The sequence below is a fragment of the Sylvia atricapilla genome, chromosome 2 (assembly GCF_009819655.1).
Source record: "Sylvia atricapilla isolate bSylAtr1 chromosome 2, bSylAtr1.pri, whole genome shotgun sequence".
In the NCBI taxonomy this organism is placed as follows: domain Eukaryota; kingdom Metazoa; phylum Chordata; class Aves; order Passeriformes; family Sylviidae; genus Sylvia; species Sylvia atricapilla.
This window is the reverse complement of record NC_089141.1, coordinates 9,409,570-9,436,481: the sequence shown is the minus strand read 5'-3', so window position 1 is coordinate 9,436,481 and position 26,912 is coordinate 9,409,570. Positions and strand designations below refer to the sequence as shown.

At 49.3% G+C, this 26,912-nt stretch overlaps 1 protein-coding gene across 1 annotated transcript in view; it reads right to left on the bottom strand.

The window, feature by feature from the left end:
• Positions 1-26,548, bottom strand: part of HUNK (hormonally up-regulated Neu-associated kinase) — a 41,679-nt gene extending 15,131 nt beyond the window's left edge. The window contains 7 exon segments of the mRNA XM_066340774.1: positions 215-342; positions 575-710; positions 5,058-5,113; positions 12,360-12,644; positions 20,946-20,953; positions 26,299-26,494; positions 26,496-26,548. Coding sequence (XP_066196871.1) covers positions 215-342; positions 575-710; positions 5,058-5,113; positions 12,360-12,644; positions 20,946-20,953; positions 26,299-26,494; positions 26,496-26,548 — 862 coding nt within the window.
• Between the last annotated feature and the right edge of the window lie 364 nt (positions 26,549-26,912).

Here is a 26,912-nt window from a genome sequence, read left to right as displayed (position 1 = left end):
CCTCAAAAGCAATTCCACAGAATCTCACAGATTTGTTCCTTCTCTCCTTTTCCAGAAGTCAAAGCAAAAGGAATTCTGCTGCAACAACTCCTGCAGGTCTTTTGGAGGCCAAGAGGAAGAAAGGAACTTTTCCCAATCCCAGATAGTCCATAATTCCATGAAACAGCTCTGACCCACTGGATCCCAACATTTCCCAACAACCCCCCTGGATTACCTGAGGAGAGCTGCGTGGGAAAGGGGTTCATTTCTTTGTCCACCATCTTTTGGTACAAGGCTCTCAAGCTGAATGGCTCCACAGTGAAGGGTAATGTTCCAGTCAGCATGGCATACATGTTCACCCCACTGAAAAAAAAACACGCAGAAAAGGAAGCCAAAAGGATCAGGAACAAGGAAAAATTTAGGTTTTAGAGACTGTACTTCATCTTTAAGTTATTATGTACTTCATCTGGCATTTATTACAGGGTTGATGCCCCATCTCTGAGAACATTTCAGGTCAGGCTGAATGAGCCACCTGATCCAGTTGGAGATGTCCCTGCTCTTTGCAATAACAATTATAAACTCCAAAGTAACTCACATGGACCAAACGTCTATTTTGGGCCCGTATTTCTTCCTTGCCAGAAGTTCAGGGGCTGCATATGCTGGGCTCCCACACTGGGTGCTGAAGGGATCAGAATAACCCAAGATTCCTGCACAGTTGCTCAATCCAAAGTCTGTGAAAGGCACAGAGACACAGTTATGAAAGAGAGACACAGCCAAACTGGGCTAGAGCACAAGTTAAAAAGAAAGAACATTTTTTTTCAAAAGCTAAGCAATGAACTCCCTAAGGAGAAGAAAAAAACTCATCCACATGCAAAAAAAATGTTATGTAATTTGCTTCTAGGAGGTACCAAATAACCAGAGGTTTCCACAAACAATAAAAAGAGCCTTAGGAGATGCCCAATTATCCATTTCATATGCAAAACCCCTACATTTCACTGGCAACTGGATGGCAGCAACCAGAGCTGAGCTTGTCCCAAGCCCTGAGCCACCTCAGGCTGCCGTGGCTTCCACACTGCTGCAGGATGCTCTGCAGGAGACAAGATGAAGTGGGATTTCTGCAGCATTCCCTCTAAATCATGGAAGTGAACCATCAGATGGAAAAAGGGGGCTGCTGTGGTGATGCACCAACACAGAGGGCTCAGCTCTGCAATAACACACAGAGATCTTGGGGCAAGAAGGGGAAATGGTTTGGCTGCTCTCTCCCTGACTTCTGCCTTGAATTGTTGTGTTCCTGGCCCCTGAGTGTATCTGACAGTTTTCTCTGGCAATAATAATGAGGGACTGGCACTGGGGACAAGAGGGAGCCTCTCAGGAGGGACTGCAGTTTCTCAAGTGCTCTCAGGCAGCCCCGGGGTGTTCCCACCATTTTTCTGCTGTCTGCTTCAGTGCTGGTGGGGCTGCAAGCTGAGATGGGCTTAGGGAATAGCAAATCCCATTTATTAGGAGTTGGACTCGTTGATCCTCGTGGGTCCTCTCCAACTCAGAATATTCTGTGAATCTTCCAAAAAGCCACCACTGTTAAGAACACTGACATCTGATGAATTCCTCAAGATTCTCTCTCAGTCACTAATTTGTGGCTCTTTGTCTTACCTGGACATCAATTTGCACTGGACTTGCAGTGCTGGCCTGTCCTTTAGCTTTCACCCTGCTGAAATTCAAATTTAGCCGATATTTGAGGAGTTCCTCAAGGTATTTAGAAGCACCCTGACAGGGCAGACACATAAGCCTCATTCCCTCACAAAACCAGGCAAAGATATAAAAATACTTACAAAAAATGCAATTATTACAGTGACTGGAAGTGCCTAAATGGTGGCAACAGTGCTTTGCACTGGACTGGCTGCACTCTGAGGGTCAGACAGGCACAGGGAGACAGGAATCACCTTCTCCCACAGCTAAAGAGGCACACTGGGGCTTTCCTGGAGAGCATTGTCAAAACTGAAGGAGGAATGGAGACGACTTCCTTGCCTTTGATGGAAAACAATTTTCTCTGGACACTGCTTAATCATCTCTGCTAGAGATGTACCATCGCTGGGGCTTTTACACACACTGCAGAGGATCCATTAACTTAATTAACACGTTCACTAGCTGTGGCCTGAGATGAGTATCTGTAAGATACCTTTCAAAACTCCTAGAAATAATATCTCCAGACAGTATTATTCCTGGTCCTTACCCTGCTGTGTCATGTCAGCTCCAAGTTACTTGACTGTGCTGTAATGTTTTACAGCCACAGGATGCAAGGACTGGATTCTGTGATGGTGTCAATCAGCATCCCTTCATCACTATCAATGGAGGGATACCCTCTGAGAAGTTTCATTCTCTATCTTGCTTCAATTGTCAAATCCTTATTCACTTTCTTCAGCTCATTCATTTCAGCTGCTACGCCTTTTTTTTCCCCTGCTGAAAATGCAGAATGTGTGCAAACAGATGCGTGCTGGGGACAGGGATTTCATAGCCATGGAAATGAGAATATTGCTATTAACACTATGCCAGCACATGATGATCACAGGGTGATTTTTATTATTTTTATTAAGGATGCATTGCTGATCTCGATGAGAACAGTGCGACCACAGCACTGATAACCTTGCTGCCACTGCCTGCCTCTCCCTTTCAAGAAGCTCAGCAAATGACAGGAATTCAGATCAAAGGCCACACTTCGTTTTCCAGAGTAAATATTTTCACAGGGAGCTCCACCACCCCCACTGCTCGTACTACGGGAGCATCATTGCCTCGCTCCACTCCCCCTCAGCGCCTCCGGGGAATCCACACCACGATATGGATGCACAGCTATCCCTGCAGCTCTGCCAGCCACAACAGGGAAAGAGCTGTCAAACACCAGCTCCTGGACAAGCTGGGCCAGCAGAGCTCCACAGAGCTCAGCAGAGTTGCGTGTCCCAGCAGGATGCCAAGGACTTGGCGTGGTCTTTGAGTGGAGTCTTTATCCGACACCGACCACTGTGGGCTGTGAGATAACAAGGAGTGGATTACTTCCAACAGTTCCAGTCCTGAGGTTCTTCCATTTGATTAACAGACTGCTGAGAGTAAGTCCTCTCAAAGAGAATTTTTCCAAGAAAAATATCTAAGAGCAGGCTCTAAACCATCTTGTCACGGAGCCAAAAGGAGGAACAAATCCATGGTGCCCTCGAGCAGCTGAGGGCTCAAGGCATCCAGGTCTCACTGAAAGGCATGGACAAGCAGTGACTTCAGTATCACATTTTCAATCGTCATTTCACCTTTTGTTCTTCCTTTCACAGCTACTACAAGAACAGCATTTTAATATTATTAGCTACTCCTGTGTTCACTGCTGTACAAATGATGGAGACCAAGCTCTCACCCCACAGCAGGTGATGTGAGATGGTTTTGCAGCTCAGAGTCTCTTCTCCCAGTCACGAAAAGCAGCACTTTAATTCCTCAAAACATGTTCTTCCCTCCTGAAGAACCTTCCTGGGAAGGACTGTGTGATGACACGACTGATCATTTCTAGTAAGGCTGCACAAAATATTGCAACCTTTCTTTCGCTTCAACCCCCCCAGCTGGGATTTAATTGCTTTGTTCCAGCATACACACTGCCTGCAATCTGCTTTGCTTAAACATCAGGCTGCAGACCTGGGGACAGTTTACTGAGGCTGTGGAAGATCAAGCTGTCCCTTTTCCCTTTTCTCTTTTCTCTCCACACCACCCACTGCGAGGAGACCTTTCCAGGCGGCCGAAGCAAACAGAACTGCAGGAACAGGCCTGGGGTCATTTTTTTTTTTTTTGGCAGGAGAGTTTAATTGTACATGTATCATCTGGGAAGGTCTTGGTTGGGATGTCAAGCTCATGTAGTGCTGTGCAATCAAACACCCAATAACAGGGAAGTTATGGGAGTTCTTTAAACCCATCAGAAGTTCCCGGAGCACTGGTGCAAACCATCTGGCCTCGCTTATCTGCTAAATCAGGACAATGGGTGGTATCCATCAGCATTGGTGAATGATTCATGGTCACTTATCAGTGTCCTCCTGACCCTCAGCTGAGCTGACCCAGAGTTCTCTTGGCCATTATTTTCCTAGCCTGTTGATTTGCTGCAGAGTAATCACTGGAAGTCGGGGTAGCATTTCCAAATCTGAATTCCCTAAGTAAAACCTGGGTATTTCAGAGCTCATTAATCATCCTGCCCTTGTTTGCTTGGAGATGCATGCACTTCATACGTCACAGTGAGTGTCCATCTGACCTGGATGTTTGAATGTTAAGTGGTTTTCACCACTCTTCAGCCCATGGAACTTTTTGAAGAGAGTCAGTGGAGTGTTTAGGTCTGCAGCCACAGACTCTGCCGTTGGCAAAAGTGCAGGCACAGAAAGAAACACAAACAGATGTTTGGCATTCATTTTACGAAAGGAATATTTTCTTTTCAGTGCCCACATTGACATTAATGGGAGTTATGCAAGGCAGCGAGAGACTATCCCCACCAATGATTAATCTCAAATGCCTGCACAGCTTGAATGAATCAGGCACCACATACAACTGATACCTAAATACAATCAAGGCTCTACCGTTGATCTTTTTTATTCTTTAACAGCCCTCTAAACCAATTTTGTCCTGGGTGCTGGAAGCAAATTTAACAAATTTAAATATAGGACCACATTTTGCCAGCTGCTAAAATGTGTGCAACTCCCACTGACTTCAGTGGAAGCATATGTTCATGGGGCAGAATCCAGCCCCTAGCAAATAAGAAGGGATCATGATAATAAAATAAACCACTTCTGTGGTGTCAATTCTTAAATTCCTTACCAAGCTCCCGATCTGAATGTGAAAGATGTGGGTTTAAGATGTAGGATTATTCCCATACCCAGTTAAATCTGAATTATTTGGATAATTTTTTTTCACAAAATGCTGTCAGGAACAGCTTGATTGCTATCTATACTCTCTCAGCTCCTCTCTGCAGCAACATTAGCAGTTCTCACATGAAGGATTATGAAGCCTCAAAAACTCTCTTCATAAAACTACCAATTTTAATTACTGGAATTGCCAAACTGGTTTCATACCAATAAGCTTGATATTGTTGTCTTCATCTAGCAACAGATTTTCTATCTTCAAGTCTCTGAAAGAAAGAAAATATTTTGAGTGAGTCTCCAAAATAATGAAGCAGCTTTGCCTCACTCTCATCAGTGTATGCACAAGACTTGTATATAATCAAATGTATAATGAAAGCAGCACACAGAGTTCCACAGTGAAAGCAGAAAGCCCCATGCATCCTGCCCAAAATTAACAGCGCTTTCACACTCTGCTTCCCACCTATTCTTCTGGCACAAAATGACATTACAAGCACTTGTCAGTACATCCTGTAATTAGCCAGGCTCTTCAAGTTTCTTAAGTATTGGAATTTTACAGAAAACTTACAAACTGGAAACATTTAAGCATGTTTGGGAACTGGAGGGTCAATGTCTCCTTCCTCTTCACAGCCAAATGCGAAGGATGAACCTGAGATCTGAGGAGTCAAAGTCCTCAAGAGTGATCAGACTCGGCTGCTGTGAGGGTGGAGCACACAAAATCCTTGCAGAGATGGTCACCACAGGTAAAACCCAGGGATTAAAATGGTTTGTCCAATGCCACCCAGAAAATCACCCCAAACCCCAGACTGAGCTTTAAGTATGATGTGAAAAAAAAATCGGTTTGGTTGCTACACAGCTTGTCCATGACTTCCAGCAGTTGGCCAAGTCTCCATCACAGGGATTTTTTGCCCCCATTTGTAACAATCAGCACGCTGGGACATCCACAATGATGCTTCTCCCAGCAGGCTTTGGAAAAACCTGGATAATAAAGCCATCAGCTCTAATTATGGGAAGTCAGTGACATCCATGGTGCTTTGCCTTTGTGAGGCAAAGGCAGTGATGAAAGACACCTCCAGTGCAGATGAAGATATCAGGCTTAATAAAATAAGACAAGTAACCCAAGCAAACCAAGCCAAGTACTTCCACAATGAAGGACCTGGGAAAGAAAGACTCCAAGCCTTTTTCAAAACGTACTCTTCATTTCATTTTATGCCCATGCTGCGTTTCAGTCAAGGAAGAAGAGTACATGCAAGTAGGATGACCCTCACTTCATCAGCAACACCACAAGGACCTACACAGGAGGGATTTTCTGCATTAAAAGTAGCATGGGCAGATGAAGGGGGGATTCTGCCCCTCTGAGAGAGACCCCACCTGCAGAGCTGCCTCCAGCCCTGGGGTCAAACAGCAGAAGGAGCTGCTGGAGCCAGCCCAGAGTGGGAATGGCTTCAAAGTGACAGAGAATAGGGTTAGATGGGATATTGGGAAGGAATTCCTCCCTGTGAGGATGGAAATGCCCTGGCACAGGGTGCCCAGAGAAGCTGCGGTGCCCCCTGGATCCCTGGGAGTGTCCAAGGCCAGGTTGGACAGGGCTTGGAGCAGCCTGGAACAGTGGAGGTGTCCCTGCCCATGGCAGGGGTGGCACTGGAGGGGCTTTAAGGTCCATCCCAACCCAAACCCTCCATGACTCTGTGATACATTCCCCTCCTCTGGCAATATCCCAGGGGTTCTGCACATTCTCCCAAAGACATTTCTCTCACAGGGCAGAGAAAGGGCTCGATCCAGGGACAACCTGCCTTGCCAGATGGATCGGGATCAACCCACTCCAGCTTCCCTCTGCTGCCAAAAAAGGCCTTAGTGCTTCACATCAGGCACCCTTAGTGCCTGCAGGTGGAGGTTTGCACAGACAGTGTGGTGGGTCTCCAGGAAAGGATCAGGGCTGGGAACTTAATGGAGAGACTTTGGAAAAAAACAGTCTGGAAAGACAAAAAAAATACAAAACAACCTGCCCCCACCACCTCTAAACCTCAAATTAAACTGAAATCAACACTGCCATGCTTGGTACAGCATCTCAAAGTAAAGAGAAAGACCATTTGGAAGCTCTGAGTATATGAAATATTAGCTAAGAGAGGCAGACTTTAAAAGCAAGGAAAGGGAAAAAATGCAAGCTGGAAGTTAAGGAGAAAAGACATTCAGGCAATCAGAATAACAAATGAATGACAGGGGACTAATAATGAACACCAGAAAAGATATTTTAAAGGATTCAGGGTTAAAAAAAAAAAAACCACAAAAAAAACAAGAAACAAAAGGTAAATATTGCAGGGCATTTTTAAAGCCATCAGAGGAAAAAAATAGAAACGTAAATATTGCTTCGTATAGAGTGCAGGCAAACCTGGTGAAAGCTGTTTACCCATCTGTCTGTTCTCAGCAGATTTGCCAGTGAGTGGTAACTGATCTAATGGTCCATATGCACCACAGTTTCTGTCCACCCCAACAGGAAAGCACTGATTTTTGGAGCAATACCAGGAGCCAGGACAGCAGGGTTTTCCCACATTTCTCTTTTTGGTGGCACAACCCAGTTGCACACCTGCTTTAGGACCCATTTCCATGAACATCCTAATGCTTTATTAAGTCAGTTCTGTCCAATGCAAACTCTAATTCTCTTTTACAAGAAGAAGCTCGTTCTGAGCTCCAGACCCTTCACCAACTTTCACTGAGTGTCTTACCTGCCTTTAATGTTCCAAACCCTTTATCATACAGTGCAGGAAATGCAGCCCTCCCAACACTTTTGGGGGCAATGGTGCTTCTTTTTTCCACTGCACCAAAATATGGACTCTCTGAACACTTTCAGGTTTCCTCCCTGAAGTCAATCTGATCTTGTTCCTTTACTGTCACGGCCCCTCAAAAAAAAAACCAAAACACACGACTAAAGGATTATTATGGGTGTTCCCCATAAGCAAATTCTCAGCATTCACTGCTGAAAAACTTAAAAATACCCTCAGGCACCAAATGCAAAGGAGCAAGAAGTGCTGCCTTTGCCTAAGGGATCAGCTCCCTGATGCTGAGAGTGTCTAACTAAAGGACACGTTAGCCAAATCTAGGAATAATGAAGGCAGGCAAGAAAGGCCAAGCTGCATTCCCACAGCCTGGAGAACCAGCAGATATTTATGTCTTCTCAGCTTGTGGAGCTGGCAGCACACAGTTGGCATTCCCTGGATCTCAAAATACACGATCTTATGGGCTCAGTCTCTTTGGGGGTTTGTCCTGCTGTCGATGGAGCTGATTTATCTCTTTGGACTTCTCTGGGATCCCCAGGTGCCTCCAGTGAGGAACACAAGTGAATCCCTGGAGCAAGTGACCACATCAGCTGCTCCTACTGCAGTTTATTCCATGCCACGGCAGGCAGCAGGCTGCAAAAGGGAAGTTTTGCATTTCACACTTTATTTTTTTGTCTGGGGGAGGACGGATGAGAACGAAGATTTTTACCAGCCAGCAGCTGCACGGCAGCAGTGGTTGGCTGCTCTCTCCTGAATCTGATTTTTAATCAGAACAGCAAATCACTCCTTAACCATCAACCCTCAAGGCACTTTTCAAGCCTTGTGCAAGAGCGGGAAAAGGTTGCCGAGATTTGAGTCCACACCACATTTATGTATCAGTGTACATTTCAAAGGCTTTGATATCAAAATCTCATGGAGCTAATTCTTCTGTCAGTAACAATGTCACTGGATTCCACGTGGCTGCCTCTGTAAAAGAGGAATCTGATCCATTGTCTCCACTAACATGACGTTTAGTTTGTTTACACCAGAGCACTGCGAGACAGAATGCCCAAAGGTAGTTCTGAAATCTGAAATAAAGCAGAAAGATGAACCAGCTCTGCACTTCAAAAGGAGAGTTTGTTCTGTGGAGCAGGATCTGTCATAAATATTGCATCAGCAGCCAGACTACTGGCACTTAAAATTAATAGGCTGCAAGTTATCAAAGCCAACATGTCAAACAGCAGGTACCAAAGGAGGAATCCTGAGCACTCTGAGCAACTTCATCGTGTGGCATCACCTAACTCTGCCCAAAGCATCAGGGTTTTTCCATCGCTTTCAAACTCCTGACCTGTTTTTAATCACCAAATGGAAGTGGAGGGTAGGAATCCACTGCCATGAGGGCAGAAAAAGAGGAATACAGCAGGCCATCTTTACTACCAATACACTATTCAATTCTTTCTTTGACAACCCTGACAGTAATTGCATCGAATGGGATTGAATTTTGTTTAAAACGACTTGAGAATTTCCTGTGGGATGCAGTGGCAAAGCACCAAGGCTTTCACTTTGTTTTCCCTGCTGTCCCCGTGCTCCCAGAGGGCTTATTGCTCATGCTGTTTTTTGACAGCATGAGGACCTGTGTAAACACCCTGCCAAGAGAAAGCCTCACCAGATCCTGCCATTTGGTTCTGTTTTTCCTCTGTCAGAGGAAAGATAAATATTCCTACCTGATTCACAGCTGAGCTTGTTGCAAGTATATTTTTAGCAGCAACCAACCAGCTCTCCTGATAGAGGGAAAGAAACCCAACGATAACATAGAATTATATATAGAATAGTGGCATTTTTGCTTTCAGTGAGCAGCTGAGGAGCTCTGAACCCTGGGCACCCCTCACCAAAATGCAGCAGCTTCTACACTCTGGAACTTGCAAACTTCATCCATCTCAGCAGGTGACATATTCAGGATTTTAAAATACATCAACACAGTCGAACATGAGTTGGGGGTTATTTTTAAACCTCCAAATAAAAATTAGGTTTCTTGAAGTTCTTTAATTTTAGGCTGTTCACACATCAGTGCCTCTTAACAAAAGCATCTCCACCGAATTCTGGAGGTGCCTGCTCTTGTCCAAAGACCAGAGACCTGAGTGCTTTTCTGCCATGCCAAGCCTGGGTTGTAATCCATGCAGCTTTCTGAGTAATACTCATCAAATAACATAAGCAAATTTCATGCAACTTATTCATCTGGGATTTTTTGAGCCCAAGTGGACAGGGGAAGCCACCTACATTATTCCCCAAATAATTGCACACAAACCCGTGATTTTTTATTTGTTTGTTTGCAATAAAATAGCCAATAAAAAGCCTTTCAGGGCCCTGCCCCATTCCTTGCGGAGCATTTGGAGGGACAAACAGGGAAAACATCCCCTTTTCTGCCTGGAGATGCTGCATTTGTCCCACACGTGGCAAACCTTAACACCCCCGGATCACCACGCACATGGAAGTGCTGGTATTTTTACCTTTATATTTAAAATAACAACAACAACAACAGAACATTGCCACTGCAGCCAGGCAGAGAATGAATCAGACTCCTGCACTATTTTTTCCCCTCCCTCAGTAGCTGATTGAATAGCCTGTTTTTAGAGCTGCCACAGTCAGAGGCCCGAGATGCTGAAGGACAACTCCCGAGGGTAATTGCCATTTTTCTCCCTCACTTGCTCAGAGAGAGGCAGGGGAATAAATCCAGATCACACCACCAGGCTTTCCTGCACCCCTACACATCCCTACACACAGGAGCTCAGGATCCACAGGGACACTCAGGCTCTCCCTGGGCCCCAAAGCCTTGCCTCCTTCTCACCACAGCAGCCTGTTGATTCCAGCCTGTGCTCAGGGAATGAGCTATTTTTGTACAAATGTGGGTTTTGAGTCCTCTCTGAGAAAGAAGGGAATCAAAGGCAAGCCTGCCAGCCCCCTGTAAGTGCCTGGCCACTGTGCAGAAGGTGAATTTTGCAGGGGAGAGGAAATGCTGCTGCTGACCCAAACAGTTCATCCTGCTCCTGCCCCATTTCCCTCTGCCCACCTCAGAAACCCGATTTATTTCCTTTATCTCTCTCTCCCTCTAATGCTGGGTATCAACTGATTCCTGACAGCAGTAAGTCAACTCCTTCCTGGACCCTGCCTCAAACTGTGGGGTTGATAATGTACAGAGCTCAGCAGTTTTGAGGCTGATAGAGAACATGGTGGCTGCTCAAATATTTATAATCACAGTGATGCCTGAAACGTAGCTCGAGGTAAGCCCAGAGGTGGCCCTGTGCACACAGCAGTTATCCCTAATGGATCACAGGGAACACACAGAGACCCAAGATTTAAAAAAAAAAAAAAAAAAAAAAAAAAAAAAAAAAAAAAAAAAAAAAAAAAAAAAAAGCAGCTTTCAGAGCACGTGGAGTTCCAGACGCCAGCTGCACCCACGCTGCACAGTGGTGGGCAGCTCAGCACACAGCTGGGCACAGCTGGAGGAGAAGCTGGCTGTGGGCAGCTCCCCACCTCCTGCACAGTCAGTGGAGCCCAGGGGGGCAGAGCCAGATCCTCAAAAGCATTCAGATGTCTGGCTCCTGCAGCATGCCCACAGAACCCAGGAGGATGGGGCCTACACAACTCGCTCAGCATCATATGGGAACTGTGTGGGAGTCCAGACTTAACACCAGCTGCCCCAAATTTAGAAAGCAGAGCCTCCTTCTTAGCACAACGCCCTATAAATACACCTAGAACAGGAGAGGGGAGATGCTGGGCTCCAAAGGTCCAGCCAGCCCCACCTCCTCCTGTCTCCATGGCAGCTGAGAGCACAGAAGGGGACAAAGGGACAGGGACAGGCAATCACATGCGAAATCTCCTGCACCCTCCCAGCCTCTCCCCTTTGCTGCTCAGGGACTTCAGGTGGAGGCAGCTGCTCTTTATCATCAGTCTTCTCCCTGCTGAGCTCGTCCTGCTCACCCTGGAGCCCAGGTGAACTCCCACAGCATCCTCGTGCCCAGGACATGCACATCCTGCTCCACACACAGAGCTCAAGGAGAGCGTGGGAAAAGCTCCCAAGGTGGGATTTTTGGGGTGTCCTGCACAGGGCCAGAGTTGGGCTGGATGATCCCTGTGGGGTCCTCCCAGATCAGCATATCCTGTGATTCTGTGGATGAGGAATGAGGTGATGCACTGCAGCTCTGGCTCTCTCCATCTCTGCCGAGGTGATGCAGCAAATGCAAAGAGCACAGAAGCAGAAGCCAGGGATTTCAGTGGTCCCACTGAGGCTTTGTCCCAGCCCGGGAACTGCCAAGCTTTGGGCAGATCAGTGCATCCCCCCAGACTGCTGAGCTTCCACCAGCGGAACAAGAGGCACCTTCTCAAAGAAATGGTGAAACGATTCATTAGCTCACGTTGGTGCAGAGCTTTGGAGAGGCAAAACAGTGCTGGCAGTGACAGGGCCCCTGCTTTTGGACTGTACCTTATCTTTAGTGACACAGAACCACAGAACATCCCGAGCTGGAAGGGGTCCATGAGGATCACAGAGCCCAGCTTCCGGCTGTGGAGTCAGCACAGCTCCTGTTGTGCCCACCTGAAGCTGCTGAAGCGCTTTCTGCAGGCAGAACCAAGATAAGAGCATCCAAACACAATCACCAAGAGCAGCCTGGAAGCCCTCAGCAACGTGTTTTCACAGGGAAACCTCCTCACAACACAAACAAACACCACTTAGAGGAGCTGATGCCAACTTCAGCACCCACATTACCTGTGCACCACTCCTGCCCGGTGAAGGTGCTCCACTGCCAGGATCAGCTGTCGGATGTATTTGCGGGCTTCGTGCTCCTCCAGCCTTTTCTTCTCGTAGATCTTGTGCATCAGGTTGCCTCCAGGGCACAGCTCCATGACCAGGTAGTAGCTGTTCTCAGTTTCCAGTATATCCAGCAGCTGGGCAATGTTGGGGTGCCGGATCATTTGCTGGATCTGCCCTTCCCGCCGCAGGTTCTTGGTGACATAGGTGTCCTTTTTGGCTCTCTTCTTGTCAATTACTTCACTGCCACCTAAGGAGGACAGGAGAAGGGGTGGTTAGTGTCACATCGATGATTTGTTGCTCTAGCCTTGTATAAACAAGCATTAAGAAAACCACAATTCAGGAGGAAGCCGCTCTCAGCTGGCACACCGTGGCTGCAGGCAGAGGCAGAGCTGTCCTTCCACCCCACTGACTCGTCCATCCTTCATTTCCTGTACAACGACAGTCAAAAATTACTGCAAGGAAATCAACAGCAAAGGAGAGGAGACAATCCCACCAACACCCACCAACATCTAAGGCTGGGCGTTTCTGGCAGCTGTTTACTCACAAAGCCTCCGGCTGCTGTTTACAACTTCTAAACTTTTGTCATTTTTGGCTCCTCTTGGCTTTGAATACACAACTGGAGATGGTGTCTTTTCATTACAATTTTCTTAAACTGCAGTCAGGTGTTGGCTTTGCATGACTTGCATTAAAACAAAACCCATTTTGGTACCACTCTCCTGGCACATTTTTCTGCCTTTTTTTCTCCTCGCTGGAGAGCGACTGGGGACAAGGGATGGAGGGACAGGGCAAGGGGAATGGCTTCAGACTGCCAGAGGGTAGGGTTAGATGGGATACTGGGAAGGAATTGTTCCTTGTGAGAGTGATGCCCTGGCACAGGGTGCCCAGAGCAACTGTGGCTGCCCCTGGATCCCTGGAAATGTTCAGGCTTCCCAGTCATCTCTACCTCCCCTTTGACATGAATGCCTTGGAATTGAAGGGTAAAACTGCAGGAATTGGAGCTTCCCAGTGTGTGTCAAGAGCCAGGAGCCAATATTGCTGATGTGTTATTGGCTGGATGTGTTCCTGCTATGGGATCATTTTGATGACACAGCCCTGATAAAGAGACAAGGCTGAACACCATGCACCAGAGCTGCCTGGGTGAACTCAGAGCAGCATCAGGACCATGAACACCTGCCAGCCCCATTCCTGGCTGCTCACATTAAACAGACATCATTTAGTCATCAGATAGAACCACAGGTAAATCAGAGCTTAATTTCACCATTTCTGAAAGCCTCAGGTGATTCACCAAGGAAACAGACTTAAATTAGTACATTCTTTCATCTAATGAGATGGAACTCAGCACAGAGGCTTTGCATGGCGTATTTAGACAGCAAACCACAGGAGTTACTCTGGTGAGGACAAACAAATGCACAGGTTACAGAAACATGAGACACCACACTGTATGTTGGCAGCACAACACAATCTCTGTGAATCTCTGCGAAAGTTAAAAAAAAAATTAGAAGTCAGTATTTATCACAGCTGCGAGGTCCAAAACATGGAGTGGTAACAGTATGATGCATCAACCTATTATTCATGTTGGTATTCACCCCTCATTCATTGACAGAAAAAAAGCACATTATACATGTCCCAGCCTAAGCTCAGCTGTGGAGGTGGAGCAACCCCCTGAACCCAGAAGACAGAGCCAATCATGTGGAGGACTTTTCCTCTATCACCAAGAATGAGCTCTCTGTGCCTTAAGGACAAACTTTTCCCTTAATTGTCACAGGTACCTTGTCAGGCACCCCATCAATCCCAGCAGACAAGCAAGGCAGCTTTGGGATTCACCTGAGCTCTGAGCGAACCTTTCCTCCTTCAAGACCCCTTCCATCAGGTCCAGGAGATGTCCCTGCACAGCTGGCAGAGCTGACCAAGGTGGAAACAACAGATTAGTTCCAGCAATACCCTGTTCTATGGATCAAACTCTGCACGGAGCTACCCCAGGGCTGATTTAGCTAAACGTGCCTGGTTTTGAGTTCATCCAGAGGTGGACCAAGGCAAGCAAAGACCAAATGTGCCCAGACACACTCAGCACACAGAGCCTCCTGTGCAGTGTAGATGTGTGTGCATGCACCTGGAAATTTCATTCATGCAGAAGGAAAAGGCAGAAAATACTGTAGATGTTGGGTAATCATCAAACAAACACATGTGAGCTTTCTCAGCCTACTCAAGACATGCCAATTACTCAGCTTTGCTCTCCCAAGCTTCAAGTAGGGGCTCTTTGTTTCTGCATCATGCCTATCTCCTGACTCAAGTTCCTGGCCAATACTGGCACAGAAATAAAAAAAAAAAAAAAAAAGATAAAGCAAGTAATTGCTCTCAATATGTAGCAACAGTGGCTCTTGACATTCTGCTTTTGGCTAAACCTGTGCTGTGTAAATAGATAAATGGTTCAGGTTATTCTGTGTTATGAGATACAAAGATGAGTAATAGCCCATATTTTTGGTTCCCGAGTCCCAGAATTACACTGCTGGAATGAATTACTTTTCCTGAAGGTTATGGTGTGACACATCATATGAGCAATTGCTGCTTCTCTCCATCTCAAATCCTCCAAGCTGGGCTGAAGTGCGCCGGGCCAGGTGAGGACAGGACCAGCACCTCCTTCTCCCTGCAGGAGAGGATGCAGGAGCAAGGGATGGAGCTCCAGCACGGCACGTGTGCTCACCCAAACAGCAGCACGTGTCCCACACACACGGGCACGGGGGGAATGGTGCCAGCTCCTGCTCTGGGAGGGCTTGTGAATCTCAGGGAGGGAGAGGCGGGGGAAGGAGAAGCTGACTGGCACCAAACCGCACAGAAACAGTCTCAGTGAGGCCCCCGGGGAAAAAAATAAACCTGAGAAGAAACGGTTTAAAGGATCAAACGTTGCCTGGAGAGATCTGGGAGCCAGGGCTGCTGCCACCGGAGAGGACACGTTTTGCATCCCTGCTGTAAGCAGTATGGAATTGCCAGGACAGCAAGGAAGGGGTCACACTCATCCCCATCCCTGTGTCCATGCAGGCACCAGCTGCGGCTGGGCAGCTTCCCAGACCGCCAGCAACCAAGGAGGTTCTGCTGCTCCGGGCAGGAGGAATCTCCAGGAGCAGAAGTCATCCTCATCCCTTCTGCCAGCCATTTAAACCCCTGCCAGTGACCCTTGGAGAAACCCCAGCTCAGGAAGTTGTGCTTCTGTAGACATTTGCTGGCCCAGAGGTCAATCCAGCTCAGGGCCTGGATGCTCTGCAGCTCAGTCTCCAAGGAGCCAAAGCCAGGAGGTCCTGAGCGATGCCCAGGTCAGATACCTGGAATAACAACTACAGGAACACTCCCACTGCACTGGCCCGGCTCGGCAAGTAATGTCCTAACATGTTTGACTTTGCAGAGAACAGGGGATGGCACGTGACCTTGGAAAACCAGGGTGTGACATTTTGAGGACTTTTAAAGAGCTTTCCCCACATACTCGACCACTTGGATTGTTTCCTTCTGCAAATTCCCAGCCTAAGAGGGAGGCAGTTCCTGCTGGCTGCTGCCAAAGGGAGCTTCGGCTGAATGGAGAGGAAACTGGTTTGAAAAAGAATCCAGCAAGAACTCTGGGATTTGGCCAGGAGACCAACAGAGCATAGAGAAGCAACCTCAACTATCGAGGGACTATTTCACTGTTGGAGGGACAACCTCCTGCCTTTTTCCTCTTTTTTTCCCCTTTTTCACCCCCCCCCCCCCCCACCCCGAGTCTACTTCTGGCAGACCTGCCTGACACGGTGCCAAGGCAGGCAGAAGTTATCACTCCCAGCACTCCTGGCCATCCCAACAATGCCAATGCAGTGCAGAGCTGCAGCTCAGGACACAGGCGAAGAGAACGCCTGAGACTTGCACTTCTGCACCCAAATCACAAACCTTTATGTCCACTTTACCCTTAGCCAGGAGAGAGACAAAGAGCCAGACCACGGAGACGTTTCGCAGTCATCAATACTGCAAGTCCATCTCCAGCTTTTTTCTTTTTGCTGTGCCCAAGGCAGCAATAAATTCAGTTTCTTTCCTCCCTTTTTTCCAGCGATAGCTGTCTGGCTTCACTCGCAGCTTGCTTTGTATTTACCACTGTTCTCACCACAAAAATCTGAGCCCTGTTTTCAAAACCAGCTGGTGATTTTGGGTGGCCAATTCAGATCACATTAAACAGACCTAACTCTGAAGCCTGCACAATAGTCCCAAAATCAACCCCTTCCAGGGCATCTCATTTTGGGCAATCACCCAGCCAGACACAGAACAAGTTGTTCATCACAACCAAATCCAAGGACTAGAAAATACCAATTTCATTCTCTATGTAGAGTTTATTCTTTCCTCTAACTGTTACAGCTTAGCAAATTTCACAGTGCAGTAAAGGAATGCGGGTCTTTATACAGCAAGTTCCAGCACTTTAAGAAATAAAGCACTAAAGAAAAGGGTACTTTGGCATTTGTTCTGATTGTAGTAAAATCAGCAATCAGAAAAGGTAGGGAGGAGTCACTGCTGCTGAGGTATTTTCTTCTGAGTCTGACAGTGTAAGCCAGGAGTTTGGGGTGTAGCAATCCACAAACCCAGCTGAGGCAGAGTCCAGGATGAATGTCTCAGCAGGCAGAAGGCCACTGGCTCTGCTGGCAGGCAAGACACAGCCAGGAAAGCTTGAAATTGGCCCCTGAAGGAACAGAAACTCTTCCAGACAAGAAAGGAGCTCCGAGCACATTCACTCATGTACTTGGGATTCCTGCTAGCCTGAAGGGAAAGAATCCGACTGCCAGGGGATAAACTCAACATCCTACTCATTCCCTCCAGCCCAAACACGACAGCACCCAGCAGTGTGGAAAGGTATTCAAGGACTTTAGATAAGCAAATCATCCTAAGGCCTCTTGATGCCACAGCCAACTTAAACATAATCCCTAAAAACATAAGCAGGATGTATTTGGTGGATAAGGAAAGGTATTAATTGCACCTGTCCAAGGCAGTGGGGACTATTATTAGATGGCTGTAGCCAGTTCTGGTGCCAGTAATGAAAAATTAGGTTGAAGTTTTGGAAAGAGTTCTGAGAAGAGCTTCAGAACAGTCTGAGGTCCAAGAACGGTTTGTTGTAGTAACTGACAGAAGCTCAAAATATTTAATTAAAAAATGCTAAGCACAGACTCAGTGATTTTCTGCAAGCACCTACATGAGGGAAAGATTTCTGATAAGAGAAAGCTCTTTAATAAGATTAAAATTAACATCCCAAAAGGTGAATTGAGTAAACTCAGGCCATTCCTCTTCAACTGTCTGTTACCTCACATCTTTATGGAGAACTTTGTGCCGTGTTCCACAGGCAACTGTGACCATCCTTCCCCGGACCTCTGCTCTGCTGTTTCCAAAGAACCAGCTGCCATTTGCCTCTCATCTTCTGTGTCACCCCCTGTTCAAACAGGGACAGACAGACATACCCTGACCTGTCAGCATCCCTGGCACCTGGGACAGCCAGACTTTTACAGCTCAGGGACCAGCAGATGGTTTGGAGGCGGCTGGGGTGACACAATGCCCCTACAAGGCCAGCCACTCTGAAAAGAAACCCCCATAAAATAGATTTTTTTTGGTTCTGCATGTCCAAAGCAGCAGCATTTGTACCAGGCACAGATGCCACAGGGTCAGAGACCGCCTGGGAAGCAGCAACAGAGAGCAGCCTCATCCATGGGAATGAGGCACTTGGTTCATGGCTTATCTTGAGTGGGTCATGGTGGGGATCTGTCTGGCCTTTGGCAGAAAGAAATCAATCCCAGCCACCTTCCAGTGCTCCCTTGGTCAGCTAATTAATGGGGCAGCCCTAACTGCAGCCGTGAGGGAGAGCAGCACATTTTTACCTCCCTGGCCTCTAAGGATATCCACACAAGTCAGAGAGATTATGCAGAGACTGATGAAAGTAGTGGTGGCAGAAAGCCAGGCACAGATATCCACGAGGATGCACTAAAAGGTTCCCAAAGAAACCCTTGCAGAGCTTGTCAAAACCAGCCTCCAGGCCGGAGACATTTCAGGGCACATTTCAAGACATTGCAAGGAACAAGCTTGTCTGTCTCTGAGTGCCTGGGACAGATGGGCTGGCCTTGCATTGACAAAATGCAGAATATCCGTCAAGCACCGCTTTCCAAAACCTCCTGTTTGTCAGAAAAAGGCTCCTTGACCCCCGTCCCTAAGGCAGGAGTGACACGCCAAAAAACAGGAGGAAAACTCAGAACTCAAGGTACGATGAGCAGCTATCAGGGAAGACTTTCCTCGGGGGAAATAAGCCACAACTCGCCCTCCCAGCTCAGGCTGAGAGGCTCCCCTGTGGCCAGGAGATGGATGGAGGTCTCAGTAGTTATGAGTGGGGAAGCAGGAGCAGAGCAGTGACACCAAGGACATTCCTCCAGCACCCATCCCTGCTGCAGAAACCCGGCGGCCAACACGGCTTCCCATCTGCCTGCCCGTGGAATATGATTCCCATTAAACAGGATTCCCATTCCCTGTTTCACATTTTAGCCATCTCCTGCAGAACTGGAGCTGTGGAAGGCTAAGTGGCCCTGATTTAATACCAATATAGCTCTCTGGCTTTAGGGAAGAGAAAAACCAACAACCTGATCCCTGTGAGCCACAGCTTTTGAGGCCCAGGTAATACCCTCCTTTGTAGTGATTTAAAACACAGCAGATAAAACATTTACAACTGTCAGGAGCCAGGTAAAAGGTGTCTCCAATAAAGGTTTTATATATAAATAATATGCTCTCTCCTGCAGCTCTGTGGACATTATTCACAGAAAACGAATTTATTCTCTGAAAAAAAAATGTTTCCATGACAATCTTCCACAACAGACAGAGAGCAAAGGAACTTTATTTATATAACTTGGCTTTTTTTAGTTCTCTTTGTTGCAATGGTTTTCCTCACCGTGCCTCTGATCTCACATGGCAAATGAGAAGCACCATGGGTGTAGCACCAAAGGTGTTGAACCCAGAGCTCAGGGCCAGGGCATAGCAAACACTGACAGAAAGGAGACTTTGGCCAGTGCAGCAGCAGCTGTTAATTTTTCGCAGGTGGTTTCCCTGGCGGACTGTGGTGACTCCTTCCAGGCCCTTCCCATGAGGATAAGGTGTGACCCTGCTCTCTGCCAGCACTGCCAGAGCACAGATCAGCCCTCAGGTGTGGCAGGGGTTCACTGAGCTCACCGAGGGCTGCCTCTGTCCTAGGCGGCCCCAGAGCAGCTCTGTGCTGCTGCAGAACAGCCAGCACGGTTCTCTCCATCAGCACAACCTCCAGCCCACCAAAACCACTCTCAGCACTGAGCTCACCCCCTGCAGCAGACCAGCCACCAGACATCCCCTCGGGGAGACACAGCATGAGCTCTCTTACTGAGCCCTGGCAGAGGGAGGCTTGGGTTTTCTGCTCTACGTTTCATCTGAACACAACAGCTCAGCCCATCTGGAGCTGGAGGAGCCGACGTGGGGCACGCAGACCAGCACCAGCATGGCCTGAGTCCAGCCAGTCTGCGCTGGTATCCCACACTGCCAGGTGAGCACCAGCTCTGCAATCCCCCTAATCCATCCCCTGGCTGATAGCCCCCCAGTTATCGGCCCTGGACAGATTTCAAACCATATTTGCCTCTCCACAACCTTGAAGAAGAGCAGAGTCAGCTGTAACCCCTCAGTTGCTGCCCGTGCTGCTGTGCAGACAGCACCACAGCTCAGGGCTCAGGCAGACTGTCACAACTCAGCCACCACCAGCTTTGTCACCACTGCCTGCCTGCCAGGCTTACATCCTTGTCAAGAGCAAGTGCTGCTCATTAATAACCCCCTTTTCCCAGCTCCTCCGGGCACAGGGGCAAAGATGCTGCCTCTGCTGAAATGCAAGAAGCTGCAGCAGCATCGTGCAGGTCACTGGTGTCACAAAAGACATGGCACAGTGCAGGAAGCAAGATGTGCTCTACCTGCCAAGACATTTATAGGTAACACATGCCTCTGGAAATGGACATACAGCTCTATATATCATTAAACAAGTTAACACCACAAAACTTGCAGGAACAAATACTGGATCCAGATGTGAGCGTCACCTGGTGTCAATTCCATCCTGCGTCTGCCACTGAAAGAACAGTCTGCAGGAAAAGCAGCACATTGCTGACATGAGGCATCCTTAGAACTGCTGAATGCAAACTAGAAAGCAGATTATCTCAAGAGGATAAGGAACTGCCACATGTGCATCAATTCAGCTCATTGCAGAACAAGTTGCAGACTAGAGCTGGAAAACATGAAGTCAATCTTTCTGGAAGTCAGACTGGGCATTAATGAGCAGGCTCTTGGCCTATCCCAGCTCGTTCCTGCTCACACCCACTGTGCAACACAGGAAAGGGAGAGAGGGAAGAGCATGGCTTGATGTCAAGTTTTCACCTGGTTATTGTCTGGGTGAAACAGACTGAGCAGCTGGGAGCACATCAGCACTCTGGCTCCACTCTGCCTTCTGCTAAAACCCTTGCAAGCTCCAGAACTCCTATGAGGGAACAGCACACCGACACAGCAGCCTGGTCCTGCTCCCAGCCAAGTCCTCAGTGCTGCCACTGCAACCACAGCACTGCTCTCCAAAGCACCTCCTGGAGGGCTGCACGTTAGCAGGAGCGTGCATGGAGCGGCTTCAGCACCAATTCTGGATCTGCACACACAGACACAAACCCCTGTGAAATGAAAAGCTGAGAAAGCAAACACCTAGAAGTAAGGAAATGTCAAAATGCAGGCTGCAGAACACCCTGGTTTTGTTTCCTCAGTGCATGTAATTAACAGTGGCACATCATCCAGGTGCAACAGTTGGCAGCTCTTTAATAAAGGGGAACAGCATCCTGGGAAAAAGCCACTCTGGATTCACAGCCAGCGCTTCTCAAAAGAAGCTTTAAAAAAAAAACCCAATTTTTGGATAGAGATAAAATTTGAAAATATGCTGGGAAACAGGTAAAGATAAAATTACTGACTAAACATAAGTGAGAGAACGAACGCATCCAGGAAACTGAAATACAAGTATCACTGGAGGGAAGAAAACTCAAAAAAAAAAACCCGACCCACATCAAATTTCAAATTAAAATCCTGCAGCTTTACCCTCTGATGCCCTGCAAACAATGAAGGTCTCACAGGTTTACCTGCAACCTCACAATACCTGGGAGGGAGGAAAAAGGAAAAGGTTGAATGAAAGACCTGCAAACACTTTAGAAACTCAACTTTTGTCTGCGGTGAGGCAACTTGCTGACCCACGTGGTTGGCAGGATGGTTTGAAGGTGACACCACACACACCCTCAGGGCCCCCACAACTCAGAAAGGGTAAAAATCCTCGAACAGTACATGGGTATGTACCCGGTTTCCCAGTTTTTAAGCCATTGCTACTTCTGGGGAAACTCCTGGTTTTGAAGTAGAGAGGAGGCTGACAGTCCCCCCAGTGCTGAATTTTCCAGCGAAGAGCAGAAATGTCACACGGAGGGAACGGCCACTCAGGGCATCAACGGGGCCAGATCCTTCCCTGCCAACACTCCCAAAAAAGCCACCAGGTCTCCATTCCCTGAAACCTGCAGTGAAATACACAGGGAAGGATGAATTTACTCAGGGTAAGATCAACCCTGTGAAACAAAGAGCATTTCCAGGTCTCTGCAGGGAGGCTGCTCTGCTCACCCACCCCTCCTCCAGCTGTGGGGGCTCAAATATGCTTTTTTATTTTTTCCCTATCCCTTTAATAAAGAAATGCATTCTGAAGGTGAACTCTTCCATGTAAAGGCCACTTATAATATGAATTGCTTTGCCTCCATAGAAAAACTGGTAAATTGTATTTTTAGCCACCGCTTCCCACTGTTTGCAGAATGCCTCTTGACTAACTGTAACTAAAAATGTACCTTGTTCTATCTCAACAATAGCACCAAAGAAAATTATAAACAAAGTTTTCCGTGGATGAGAAATCAAATGAGTCAATTTGCCTCGGTGACATTTTTTTTTGTGGCGCCAAAGATTACACCGAAAAGCAGTTAAATATAATCTTGGCTCAGGTTTGTTTACAGGAACTTTGGCTCAATATATTGTCAATGTGTTGTCACTCCACAATGCTGTACAGTCATTGGGACATTGCACTGGGGTCTGCAGCAGATAACAGAATAGATAACACGGAGTGTGATAACAGAGCCTCGAATCACCCCATCACAGTGGCGGCAATGCACTCTCAGCTCCCTAGGAGTGCAAAAAAATGGGTGTATTTTTATAAAAGCATACCTCTTTTATGCAAACATCTCTCTTTATAAAGAAGAGATATCTCCTTGGCCTGATCCCCATCAGCCAGTGAGTGACTTGGAACAACCCAAGAGTATGTTGTGCACAGGCTCCCAAAGTCACCCAAACACAGCTCACTCAGCAGGGCTTCAGAGGCACAATTTAAAGATACATTGGCTTGCTCCTCATAGAGGAGCTATGTTTCCTCAGGATTAGCAATAAAGACTGCCTGAGTTGGGCTGACAAATCAGCCCTTTACCCCAAAATGTCAGATTACAGGCTGCGATATTTCACTCAAAAGCAATGGAAAGAATAATCTGTTCAACATTCTCCTGCGCTCAGCTAAATTCACTTAATTGCATCAGGCCCCACCAAGGGCTTTTCAAGCCCAGAAAATAATAACATGCCTGGCACTATGGCAGCACAAACCACAAGCAGCACCGTGAGAGACATGGGTGAAAGTCCAAGGAGAAAAACCTGGCTAGGGAAGGTTTAAAAACCTCACCTCAGCTCACCCTCCTGTGGCAGCTGCCGAGCCCCATCCCACACAGGTCACCCCGAGTGCACCATCCATCAGCTGCCCTGCTGCAGGAGCCAGTCTGGCCCCCAGGATGTGCCACCCCATCCTCCTAAAGACCTTTCCAGCTGCCAGTAATGTCAGGGTGAGGTCATGGCAGATTTTTGGCACCCGCCTGGCATCGCCTCGACTGTGCACAATGCCTTGTGCCAGGGCCATGGATCCCAGCCTGGCTGGGGGCTCATTAATCCACGGATTTCATTCCCAAACACACCATTTTCTGAGACAATAACGTGCATTAACTCCTCTGGAGTTGCTAAAGTCTGCTGCAAATCAAAACCTGTTTGGGCCCCCGCAGTGAAGTCTGACATTTCGGTGACCGTGAGGGCCTGGGCTGTGCCGGAACAGCACGAGGAAGACTCTGCTGTGCACCCCCAGGGCAATCCTACCGAATTTAGGCAATGTCCTCGGCTCCACAGCGGCTTTAAAGGCAAAAATCTGCCTCGGGCCATGGAAGTGGAGACAGCATCAGGCACTCATGGACTGACCTTCCCTTCTGGCCTTGGAGGAGCAAGGTGGGGATGAGGATCAAGAACAGAGTGCCCGGAACTCAGAGAGCAGGGATGCTCTGCTGGCAGCAGACGGTGGGAGGGTGCTCTGGGGGAAGTGCTCAAGGCATGGTTGATCTCCACAGCCAAGTGCAGTGGTCGGTCCCCACAGAGCCTCCTCCCATGACCAGCTGCCAAGAGAGCATCCCTGCTCCCTGGGTACCAGGCACTGCTGTTCCCGGTGCCATCCCCCCCGGCCAGCCTCGGCCTCCCCGCTGACACAGCCCTGCGCTCTGCAAGGAAGGAGCAGATGTTTCCCTTCCCTCCCTGCCATCCCAGCCCCCTGGGGTGGGCTCCACGTGGGCAGAGCCAGCCTGGGCACATTTCAGCTGCCGCTGCCTGGGGGCCACGCCGGAGCTCGGCACAGGAACTGCTCAGGACAAGGGAGCATCCATCAGCTCCAGGCGGAAATCCTCCCACCGGGGATGGAAAGCGTTCCCCCCCCAGAGGAGAGGGAGGACCCTCGCTCAGAGAGGACCTCACCTCTGAAGCAAATCATTAATAACTCTTCTCCCAGCCATTAACTGCTTATCCACAAATAGCTGGGATTGAAGAGGTGGATTTCTGAGAAGGTGGACATTTGATTAATCAGTTTGAAAGGGTGACCGATCCTTCAGCCACTGCCAGCAAGTGCCACAGCAAAGGGTCGGGTCAGACAGAGCTCGGAGATCACCCTGCCTGCCCTCAGAGATGGACAGGGCAGGAGGGAAGAGTGACTCGCTCAGTTTCTGCTTGTTGCTTTGTCACAGTGTGTGTTATCCAAGGCACTGAGGGAGAAAAAAACCCGAATCAAGCAGCAGACCTGGGAGCTGAGACAGAGGGTGTGTGGTGGGTCTTTTTTTGATTTTTTTCCCCTCTTGCAGCTGAGAATAAATGTAGCAAACCCAAAATGTGGAGGTGGGAGGAACGTAGTGTGTGCATGTGCCTTTTTATCAACTGCAGGATCATTGATGTTTCTGTTACCAAGGAGAAGCACACGCTTGGTAACAGAGGAGAGCACCATTTATTATTTTATTTTTGCATTCCTATACGATGATATTCACAACCTGTCGCTTTTCGCATGATGAGATTCTCAGAGCCCAGTATTAAATTTCGCTCCGTGACAAATTTACTGGAATGACGAAATAACTCCCCGAGAGTGCAAGAACGCCATCACCGACAGCGGCACGTTTGCAGCGCTGCCGGAGCCGGAGGGAATTACGCCGCACACAGCAGCCCCACTGCTCCGGGGAGGGAACCCTCTGTCACGGGCCTCATTCACGACAGGCAGAAGTCCGACAGCTCCCAGAAACCCAGAGTCATTCAGGCTGGAAAGGACCTCAGAGATCACCGAGTCCCAGCTGTGCCCGTGCTCACCTTGTCACCAGCCCACAGCGCTGAGTTGTCACCTCCTCCCTCCAGGACACCTCCAGGGATGGGGGCTCCAAAGTTCCCCGGGCAGCCCCTGCCAAGGCCTGAGCGCCCTTTCCATGGGGAAATTCCTGCTGATGTCCAACCTGAGCCTCCCTTGGGCCACCCTGAGGCTATTCCCTCTCCTCCTGCCCCTGTTCCCTGGGAGCAGAGCCCGACCCCCCCGGCTGTCCCCTCCTGTCGGGGACTTGTGCAGAACCACAAGGTCCCCCCGACCCTCCTTTTCTCCAGGATAAAACAAACCCCGGCTCCCTCAGCGGCTCCTCACAGCACTTAGAGTTGTGTGGATAAACCAGAGCAGCGCAACTCTTGGTCGGGGGCTCCGGGGGCTGGTCCTTGCCCGGATTTACTGCCCAGCCAAGCCCCTGTGCTCTCACAACGCTGCGACCCGTCCTAAGGGATGGGTAAGAGCCTCCGCCGAAGGCTATGGATAAAAACCAAAAGCAGAGACCCTGCACGGACTTCACCAACCAGCACCCCGGGGAGGAACCATCCGGGGAGCATCTCCACCAGCAAAGACATTTGCCGCGCGTTGTACCAACAACTCGAGTCGGCCGGACTGTGCCCCCTCCCATCAGCATCTCCCATCACCAGGTGCGCGACAAGTCCCCCTGTGTACCACGCGCGACATGTCGCGACCGGACTGCACAAAGCGACGGCTCCCCAGCAAACACAAGGCTCACAAAAAAACCCGCTTGTCTCGCCAGAAAAGTGACCGACACAAACGGTGGGGGAAATGATGAAAAGAAAATTTAAAATTAAAGGAAGAAAGGCAGGTCAAGGCAGCTGAAGTAGTGCAAGAGGAAGGCGAGACTGCAGCCGCGGAAAGCTCGGCGGGATCGGGGGGAGAGCCCGGCAGAGCCGCGGGAAGTTGGGGGACGGCTCCAAGGGGGCTCCATCCGTCCTCCGGGAGGCTCTATCTTCTTTTGGGGGCTCCTCCATCCTCAGCGGGGGGTTGCTCCATCCTCCCGGGGGGTTGCTCCAGCCTCCCGGGGGACTCATCCTGCTGGACCGGCAGGGATCAGCAGGCCCGCTCCCCAGCCAGTTCCCGCTTTCCCCCCGCTCTCCCCCGGGGCGCTCCCGGCGTGCGCGGTACCTTCTCTCCGGTGACCACATGCAGCCCCTCGCGGACCTTGGCGAAGGATCCCTCTCCCAGCTTCCTGCCGATCAGGTAGTTGCCGACCCTCTTGGGTGCTGGGAAGTCCCGGAGCCGCTCCCGGGGCGCGGCGGCGCTCAGCCAGGCGGCCAGGAAGGAGCCGCCGTCCGCCGCCGCCCGCCGCGCCTCCCCGCCCGCCGCCACTTGCCGCCGGCTCGCCCAGGAGCCCATCGCCCGCCGCCGCCGGCATGCCCGGCTCTGCCCTGCCCGGCTCGGCCCGGCTTCTGCTCGGCTCTGCCACTGCCCGGCTCTGCTCTGCCCGGTTCTGCACTGCTCTGCCCTGCCCGCTCTGCCTCGGCTCGGCTCTGCTCTGCCCGGCTCTGCTGTGCCCGGCTCTGCACTGCTCTGCCCGGCTCTGCTCTGCTCTGCCCGCTCTGCGCTGCCTTGCCCGGCTCTGCTCTGCTCTGCCCGGCTCTGCCCGCCTCCGGCGCTGCCCCCCGAGCGCTCGGCGAAGTTGCTGCGAGCAGCGCTGCGGCGGAGGGCCGCGGGGGCGGAGCGGGGCGGGCGGGGGCCGGCACTGGGGCGAGCCGAGGTGCCCCGGGCTGCCGCCCCTC